General features: G+C 52.2%; 2 protein-coding genes across 2 annotated transcripts; one reads left to right on the top strand and one right to left on the bottom strand.

The window, feature by feature from the left end:
* Positions 1–2,908: 2,908 nt before the first annotated feature.
* Positions 2,909–8,243, top strand: BKA58DRAFT_462728 (ABC transporter). Its single transcript, XM_046174859.1, has 7 exons — positions 2,909–3,477; positions 3,531–4,059; positions 4,118–4,344; positions 4,401–4,914; positions 4,965–5,752; positions 5,819–7,749; positions 7,805–8,243. Exons 1-7 carry the CDS (start codon positions 3,253–3,255, stop codon positions 8,073–8,075), a joined length of 4,485 nt encoding a protein of 1,494 aa, XP_046022076.1. The 5' UTR covers positions 2,909–3,252; the 3' UTR covers positions 8,076–8,243.
* BKA58DRAFT_239558 (uncharacterized protein) lies at positions 8,202–9,392 on the bottom strand. Its single transcript, XM_046166643.1, has one exon. It carries the CDS (start codon positions 9,095–9,097, stop codon positions 8,327–8,329), a length of 771 nt encoding a protein of 256 aa, XP_046022075.1. The 5' UTR covers positions 9,098–9,392; the 3' UTR covers positions 8,202–8,326.
* Positions 9,393–10,008: the final 616 nt, after the last annotated feature.

The following is a 10,008-nucleotide window of genomic DNA, read 5'->3' as shown; positions in this document are numbered from 1 at the left end:
CAAAGATCCGTTGGCGCCCTAAGCCAGCTGAGTGATGTTTGTGATTGGAGGCGTTGCGCTGTATAGACGAAGTGGATGGACGGACGACCTGGCCAGGGAGCGGTGGACACGCTGGCGAGTTCCTTTTTGAGTCCCACCAAGAGTAGTGCATACCAGATTGTGCGAAACGAAAAAGCAACAGGCGGCTCCTAGTGGGCGAGGGCCACGACCGCCGTGGCCATGACCGTCGCATCTTCGCGAGGCTCTCTGTGACGTGCTCGGCTTTCGCGATGCTGTGAAGTCTCTGCGGACGTTGCGACAGGTTAATAGGTACATATTGTGGCGTGCGTGGGAACACGAGACGGTCCGACGCGAAGGTGGGAGGTGTGAAGAAAAGAGGTTTGACGCGTCGGTGACTCGTTGGCTCCTGCTGGTTGGGGTAAGACGCGCGAAAACAAAGATGCGGGGCGCTTATGTAACTCGTCACGCACTAGGCTGCAAAGGGTCTTGGCCTAGCTCCAAGCGCGATCGGATGCTCTTCTCCGCCTCAGCGCTGCCACGGCGCGAGCTTCGCTGCCCGTACTTCCTGCCTCCCTACATTGGCATGCGTCTGCATACGGCGCCCACGAGCTTGCCGCCAGCTGTCACCGGTCAGCTGCACAACGGGAATTTTGCCTCACGCTGCCACGATCAACAGTCTACCACCATCAGCCTCAGTTCCCGAAGATTCCGCGGCTTCCATGACACGGTGCCGCCGCTACGACTCATGGTCCGCTGTCACTCGCCCTATGGTTTTCTTTGTTCGCCACCTTTCACCTTCTCATTTCCCATGTGTGCATATCCGGAACAGCTGTTGAGCCCGGCGTCGTCACGTTCCAAGAAGTCTCGCCTGCGGCTCCCGCGAAGCACGCCTTTAAGACCAACACAAAGATGGACCCATCCCACCATCACAAAGGCGCACAGCACTTCCTAAGGTCCCGCTCGTGTTAATTAGATATGGTCCAGGTAGTCCACATTGAATGACGATTACCCGGCTCCTACCGCTGGTTACCAGGCAGCCGGTATTCCAATCCTAGGACAGCTCAATCCTCATGTGCGGCTTCCCTGCAACTGATCATGCCTTTTCTGGACTCTAAGCACACGTCGTACCATCTGTCGATATGCCTTTGCAAGCCGCTGAACACAAACACGTTTAAGAACGCGCATCTACCGCATATCGTCGCCACTGTCCAGCAGGCGTCGGCGAAACCCATATGCCTAGCGGTCGTCAATTTGCTTGATCGGAGCTCTGCGTTGTCGTATTCAGCTGCCGTTGTGGGGTGGACAGCCGTCCAAGACATATGAACGTGGCTGCAGTACCCCAGAAACCTGATATTACCCGTACGAGCTGCGCAAGCCATGAGCTTCACCTGTGGATACGTTTGCAGCTTCGAGCTGGCAGTGGAATCTTCCTGTCCCCTTTGGAGTGTTCATCGCGAGCTGTACCGGCCGATCAGAACGTATGCGATCGGCGTTGCATCGATCATCACTCGAACTGCAACGAAGCTACCAAACAGCATGGCTACATTGGCACTAATGAACCCGGTGCCGCTTTTCGGTCACATCACACAATCTTAGCCACCTGCCTTTCACTCGTCGACATCGATTCCTTCAGCCTGTTTTCTTAACTCCCTCGGAGACCGATTTGGCACTCCGTCGGTATTCAATTCCGCGACCTTGACGAATCACTCGTCGTAACAAAGAGGTTACTCCTTTGTTCGGTCCACGAAGAACTCTTCTCAGCCTACGGACAGTCGATCACTGACAAAGTTCATCGCGTTGGTACTGTACCAACTTCATGTCTCAGCACGTGAGTCCCTGTGTCTGAAAGCGATCAGTGTCGTTTCTATCTGTAGAAATGCCGCGTCACCAGCCTAATTGTTAGATTGCACAATCTTTGGTCGAGGGATAATGGGAGATATCATCGCGGTCAGACCAGTCCGTGTTCGCTATCGCTCTCCTCATGGTGATGGAGATTTTGGTGTTGATTAATCAGATTGCACGAACGCGTGTCCTTGCACAAGAGAATTTGTCTGTTATGACGTGGGTTGCATCTGACTCTCGTACTTGAGTTTATCCAGCACGCAGGTGCGCCTTGGACAGCCAGTGTGGTACATGACCCGCATACGAGAACCAGGGATCATTGAGAGTGATTCTTTACATCATGTCCCACCAGGGGTATCGATGGCATTCTCGTCAAGGAAAGACTCCTCCGTCTTTAGGAATTCAGGCTACTTTGCAATTCACGATGACTAAAGGGCCGACGAACGGCCGTAAGCGATGTCTTCGCCTTTTTCGGAAGCCTTGGTCCCTCAACCTTTGCATGTCCTATTTTGGCGCTCAGCACGGCCGAATCAGGAAAAGACACCGCTGTCAAACGTTTTCAACACCTCTAGCTCGGAGCACGGTGAACCAACAGCAATGTTGCTGCGTTGCCTGCTACGGCCATCCGGGCGCGATCGTCGGCATGACAGCGCCGATCTCCAAGCCACACGCCACAAAGGGGGCGCTACGGGGGTGCCAAGGTGATACCGTGGTAGAGTAATTAAGGTTAAGGATTCTCTTCCCGGGCCGCCGTCCACACTGTTTTAAGCGCAGGGTGATGGAAGCGGCGCTCGTCGTTGCTGCTAATTCGGGTGGAACCAAGGGCTAAACCAAATTCAAACACCATGCGATGCCCCTGTCAACTCAGACAGTGTACAGCACGACGCATGCAACCTGCATGCACCAAATCCGTACCAGGTTGAAAACGCCCAGTCACGCACCCTACTACCGGTATATCCTCCACCGTCACTTTTCAAGTCTGCAGGCTACCTGCTTTAGTGCAAGATGACGATGATCTCAGCCAGCCAACTCAATCTCATGCCATCAAGATGGCAAGTGAAAGCCGTGTTCAGCTCATAGTGAATACGTAAGGCGCTACTAGTAGCTCTTGGGAATGAGAAAAGGTGTGCGTCTGTGTGGCATTGCGGAGCATTGGTCTGAAAGGATCTTCAAACATGCTACTGCCTTGTCCAAGCCGTCGCCGCGAGTAGTCAGAAATACTGACGCAGGGAAGCAAAAAAATCATCACCCTGCCACCCGTCCACATGATCAACATAGGGACTGGAACTACTCAAGCGTTTGTGGGGTCCTTGGGGTTCTCATAGCATCAAGTGTCCCTTCCCTTTAATGCTTCGTTCGATGCACCATCTACATTGCTAAACAACGTTGACGAGTTCATTCTCGCCCACAATGGCAACAAGTGTGGATCGCCATTGCGCCTTGACAGACGACACCTTTGGTCCCTACGCCGGCGCTGAGTGCCGTGGCGGGTTCGACTTTACTCTCCTCTTTTCAGAAATCTTTCTTTCCATCGTACCTCTGTCTTTGTTGATAGCCGTTGCTCCCTTCAGGATCTACCAGCTGTGGTGGAAGGAGACCAAGGTTTCTAGATCTACTTTATTATACACCAAGCTGGTATGTACTTCATCCCGAGCTTCGCACTATGGTGTCTGACAATTACAACACAGATAGCATGGGCCGTCTTCACTGGCTTCGAACTCGCCCTCCTTGTCATTTGGTCGAACCGAACAGTTCGCAACAGTCGCGCCGAACTCCCTTCCGCTGCCATCAGCTTTGTTGGCGCATTGTTGCTAGGATGTCTTTCCTACGTAGAGCATATGCGTACAATTCGCCCATCATTCCTCCTCACAGTATACCTCCTCTTCACCAGTGTATTTGATATCGAACGCTCTCGCAGCTACGGACTCACCCCACAGCTCGGGCATATTGCCACCGTTTTTGGACCACGTCTAGGGCTGAAGGTGTTCCTCGCTATAGTAGAAGCAAGAGACAAACGACGCCACCTTCTGCCGGATTTCGCCAACAACCCTCCAGAGGCCACCAGCGGTGTATACAAGCGAGCAACTTTCTGGTGGCTTAACTCACTGTTCAAGAAAGGATTCTCCACTACCTTGAGCGTTGAAGACCTCTTTCAATTGGACAAACACCTACGAGCCGACTACTTACACCATCTGCTGGGATCATCATGGGTCAGAAGTAGGTCATGATCACGTCTTTATCCTTTACACATACCTGCTAACACTGATTCCTATAGTCGTTAATATCAGTACTCACTCTCTCTTTGGAATGACATTGAGAAAGCTGAAATGGTCCATATTGGCAGTCGTGCCACCAAGACTCTGCCTCATCGCTTTCAATTTTTGTCAACCATTTTTGATCGAACGGGCAGTCAACTTCTCCCAAGAGGAAGATACAGCGCAAACAGCAAACATCGGTTACGGACTGATCGCTGCATACATCATAGTCTTCATCGGTATTGCAGTCAGTAGATAACTGTGATCGGATATCGTGGACAACTTCGCTAACCAGCTCTGCAGGTTTCGACCGGCCAATACATGCACCTAACCTTCCGGTTCATTACCCAAATGCGAGGCGGCCTTATCTCGATGCTATACAACAAGGCGACAGAGGTCACGTTGACGGACGTGGATGCTGCGTCTTCTATCACGCTCATGAGCGCTGATGTTGAGCGTATCGTCACCGGCATGGAGACTGGCCACGAGATATGGTCCAACACCCTCGAGATAACCCTTGCAATGTACCTGCTGGAGAGACAGCTCGGAGCAGCGTGCGGTATCCCTATTGGCGTTGCCGTCCTCTCATTGCTTGGCTCAATAGCAGCCACCAGCTTGGTCATGCAACGTCAAGCACTTTGGCTTGAAGGTATAGAACGGCGTATCGCAGCGACTAATGCCATGCTCAACTCCATGAAGGGTGTCAAAATGGGTGGTCTCACCGAAGTGTTACGAGACGATCTTCAGAAGCTCCGAGTCGACGAGCTGAACATCTCCAAGAAGTTCAGGAAGCTCCTCATCTGGACTATGGGTTTCTGTAAGTCACTCATCATGCAAAACTCACCATCATTCACTAATCTTTGTTAGCCTACATCTCGCCAATCGTGTCACCCATCTTAGCGTTTGCTGTCTTCTCGATCATCGCAAAAAACAGCAACGGCCGCAGCACACTGGACACGGCTACCGTGTTCACTTCCCTCTCGCTATTCACGCTCCTCACTGAACCTCTCGGATCGCTCATCATGGCTCTTTCTTCACTCATGGGAGGTGTGGGGTCGTTCAAGAGGATCCAGGATTTCTTGACATTGGCTCCGAGGAATGAGCAGCGAAAGTTCCCTTCCATCTATGGCGGTAGCACAACGTCATTGTTCGCGACACACGTTGAGTCAATCAAGGGATCTGAGACTTCTCAAAAGAGCCGTTGCTCTGTTGAACTGAGAGAGTTTAGTGCGCTCGGCTCTCAGGCTATCGTAATCGAGAACGGCTATTTCGGATGGGACCCTGTCAAGCAGCCATCTGGTATCTTGCAGGATATTGACATGATCGTCCCACGCGGGAAGATTACCACGGTCGTGGGACCGGTAGGGTGTGGTAAGTCAACCCTGCTCAAGGCAGTGCTGGGAGAGTTGCCTGTGATGGGTGGCTCCCTGCAGGTGTCTTCCTTGCGGATCGCCTTGTGCGACCAGACCCCATGGCACGTCAACGGCACAGTGCAGGAGAGCATTATCGGTGCAGCAGTATTTGATCATCGGTGGTACTCGTCGGTTGTTCGGAGCTGCGCGTTAGATGAAGACCTCCGGCAATTACCCCAGGGTGATCAAACCGAGATCGGCAGCAAGGGTATCGCATTGAGCGGTGGTCAGAGCCAACGAATTGTAAGATACACCAACATGCACCCCTCTTTCCCTTTTTGGACATCACTGATCCTCATTCTTTCACAGGCGCTTGCCCGAGCAGTCTATGCCCAGAAAGACATCATCATCCTTGACGACTGCCTCAGTGGTCTGGACGGTCAGACTGAAAACCGCATATGGCACAGCCTCTTTGGCTACGAGGGGCTATTGAAGCGATGCAGGACCACTGTTCTTGTTGCATCTTCATCAGCCAAACGTCTGCCCTACTGCGATCATATCGTTTCTCTCGATAGCAATGGTAGCATTTCAGAACAAGGTCCTTTCGAGAAGCTGAGCAAGTCGGGAGGCTATGTATCAGGTTTTGATCTCGCACGTGCCGACTGGGACTACCGCCCAGAGAAGCACATCTACGAGGAGCCGCCCCAGTACACTGAGCGTCAAGTCACCGACACCCAACTCACCGAGGATGACGTCCAAGCGGAAGCGAACCGCCGTACTGGAGACACAGCCATCTACCTCTACTACATCAGTACTGTAGGCTGGATACCGACCATCATCTTCATCATTTCCATTGTGATCTTCATCTTCGGTATCTCATTCCCCACAGTTTGGGTGAAGATGTGGGCGGAATACAACGAAAACAACCCCAACGAGCGACTCGGCTACTGGCTGGGCATCTACGCTATGCTCGGTGGACTTGCCCTCTTCTTCCTCATGGTCAGTTGCTGGCAGCTCATCATTACGATGGTGCCTCGTTCCGGTGTCACATTTCACAAGAAGCTGCTGGATACAGTGCTCGCATCACCCATGTCCTTCTTCTCCACCACCGATACTGGAGTGACACTCAACCGCTTCAGCCAAGATCTCATGTTGATCGATATGGAGCTGCCCGTCGCCGCACTGAACACTTTTGCCACGTTCGTTCTGGTCATCGGACAGATGATACTTATCGCTGTCGCGGCTCCCTACGCAGCTATCTCCTTCCCTGTCGTCATTGTCGCAGTCTTTTTTGTGCAGAAGTTCTACCTGCGCACGTCGCGTCAACTCCGTTTCCTCGATCTAGAGGCCAAGTCGCCACTCTACACTCAGTTCAATGAGATACTAGAAGGCTTGGCCACTATCCGCGCCTTCGGATGGCAGAGCTTCGTCGAAGAGAAAGCCAAGGCACTGCTTGACCGCAGCCAGCGTCCTTTCTACCTTCTCTTCGCGGCCCAGCGATGGCTGACGCTTGTTTTGGACCTAATCGTCGCAGCAGTTGCAACGATTCTCATCGTTCTCGTCGTCACTCTCAAGGGCCAGCTCAGCGCAGGATATGTCGGCGTTGCACTACTGAACGTCGTACTGTTCTCTCAAAGCATCAAGTTGCTCATCTCCTTCTGGACTCAGCTTGAGACACACATCGGAAGTGTGGCTAGGATCAAGAACTTTACCACCGATGCCGTCGCAGAGGACCACGAGAGCGAGGATCACATTCCCGCCTCCAACTGGCCAAGCGCAGGCAAGATCGAGTTCAGAAATATCGAAGCATATCACCGACCCGGCGAACCCGTTATCTCAAATTTCTCCCTTTCCATCAATCCTGGAGAGAAGGTCGCCATCGTTGGTCGCACCGGTAGTGGAAAGTCATCGCTAGTCCTCTCACTCTTCCGCATGGTTGAGCTTTCATCTGGTAGCATCACCATCGACTCCGTTCCTCTTACCCGCATTCCTCGTCAAACCATCCGCAGTCGCCTTATCGGCCTACCCCAAGACGCATACCTGCTTCCCGGTTCGATCCGCCTTAACGCCGATCCCTTGAGCGAGTCTAATGACAAGGCCATCATGGCCGCACTGAAAGACGTGCAGCTCTGGGACATCATTGTGGCCAAGGGCGATGTCGACAAGTACGCGCATCCGCTAGACGTCGAGGTTGAAGACCTCCACTTCTCGCACGGACAGCGCCAGCTCTTCTGCTTAGCGCGCGCCATGCTCAAGAGGGACAAATCCACTGTGGTCGTCATGGACGAAGCCACTAGCAAGTAAGTTCATCACCCATGCCCTCTTAAATATCTCATCCTAACAATAATGCTTTAGTCTTGATGCTGCAAGCGACGCTCACGTCCAACGCCTCCTTCGCTCCCGATTCCCCCACCATACCCTCATCACCGTCGCGCACAAGCTCGACACCATCCTCGACTTCGACAAGGTCGTAGTCATGAACAAGGGTCAGCTCGTCGAGTACGGCTGTCCGCACAAGTTGTTGGACCGCCAAGGAAGCTGGTTCAAGAGCCTCTACGAAGATACCGCCGGAGGAGGAGACGTAGACGATGACGATGACGATGACGCGATAAACGTGTCGCGATAGGCATAAAGCCGGAATAATGCATGATTGTAATGGGGGGACTGGATGTTTCTTTTCACATATCTCTGAGGGTACGCAAAATGGTTCATCTAGTCATCACATTGGAGCGAAACGGTGTTAAGGCATAGCAGACTGCATTCATTTCTTTCCACCTCTATATATATATGAAGAAGCCAAGAGGTCTTCACCGCATACTGATCAGTCCATCATACTTCTAGAATATATTCTGTTAGATTTCACTTCCTCCACGAGAATCAAGACGCGCGTGAAAGCTCCACCACAACCTCCTGGCTCTGCTTCTTGAAGCCCTCCACCAGCCAGTCCTTGATACCGGCGATGACGTTCTCCGGATTGCCTTGAACAGTGTAGGCGGCAACCATATCGCTCTTGATGTACACCAGACGGACATGCTTTAGAGACTTATTGTTGAAGATCGTCTCCATCCCGAACCGACTGACAACATTCATGACCGATCTCGTCCTCCTCTCTTTGGACCTCTCCGGATCCGTCTGTTCCAGCTCCAGAAGCTGTCGCTCATCAAGCCTCGAATCCGTTACCGTAGATGTGTGAAGAGTAAAAGCCATTTCCTGCAGCTTGGGCAGATTCGAAGCGAGAGCGAGGAACGGGTTTGAATCGCGATTGTCGGTGATGCCAGAAAACCAGTGAAAGCCGTCCATGTCGACTTTGGGGATGTTCTTGTCGATGTCGGGAAGAGATTGCAGCATCTTGCTGATGAAGAAGGTGTCTGTGGTGGATGCGACGGTGAAGGTCAAAAGGCGGATGTAGGGAAGAACGGTGCTTTTCCATTCTTCTTCCTTTCCGGCGTTGAAAGTGATACCCTTTAGGAATTGAGGACGGGCGGGGTTGGCTCGGGGGGTGCTGGACTCGGCAGCGATGTCGATGGTGAAAGGGCCTAAGGAGATGGTATAATTAGCGTTGGTAGATACATTGGGGGAAGGAGAGGTGCATACCATCGCAGAAGATGTTCCAGACGGCGACGTTGGCGTCATTGGGGACAGAAACATGAGCGAACCGATTGCCCAGGGGGTCGCTAGTGGGGTTGGGGTTGTTGGAGCTAGACATGGTGAGGGCGTGAATAGCCTCTGAGTTGTGCTTTAGATATGGGAAGAAGCATTATAATATAGTGAAGTATGCCAGGCGGTGGGGTCTTGAAGTGTAGGTAAGGAGTCCAACTCTGGTGGTGGAAGAGGATTATTATATATGGCCCTAGTGCGAGACCAGACTACGTCGTGCTCACCTGCCATGATGCCCATGTGACAGGAGCGTTTGCTCGAGGTGGAGGACAGAGCCCAAGTTGGGGACGACGGAGAGACTAATCACGCGATCGATATATGACCAACAGAGCTATGTCTAGTATAGTCGAGAATGTGAGAGCGATGGCCTACTGGTAAATGCGCACTTGAGCGCTCTTTATACATGATCTATATTATATTGGCAATTGCGTCCAGTGTGCCCATGAGGCTCTGTCAGTATATCAAAGAAGACGTCATGGGCCACTTGCATGTGGTAAAACTCTCTCATTGCCGTTTGTATCCTCATTCACGTCAAGTCAGGGGACTATATCAGGTCGAGTTTGACATAATCGGTGCGGCAGCGGTGTGCAGAAAATGATGCATGGGGTTGACTATAGCAAACGCTCTGAGAAAACCGACTATCCACTGACGTCCGAGCCTCGGTCAAAGCTCCGTCTGATATCATGACAAACGTCGCATTGAGAGAACTGTCGTTGAGATCCAGCAAAGTGAGGAATGTGTGCGCAAAATCATCCGAGTCAAATGCGTTACTCAAGTGTCAATGGTGGTCTCTCGAAATCGACAACTAGGGATTCCAAGATTTGTTTCAGCAATAAGTACCGAAGCCAGACGGAATATAAACGTGTGTTGCTGTTCGCGGAGTAATCAAGACGGGCGGCGGG

The sequence above is a fragment of the Alternaria rosae genome (genome assembly GCF_020736505.1).
Source record: "Alternaria rosae strain MPI-PUGE-AT-0040 chromosome Unknown BKA58scaffold_9, whole genome shotgun sequence".
Lineage (NCBI taxonomy): Eukaryota > Fungi > Ascomycota > Dothideomycetes > Pleosporales > Pleosporaceae > Alternaria > Alternaria rosae.
This window is presented reverse-complemented; position numbering and strand designations above follow the sequence as displayed.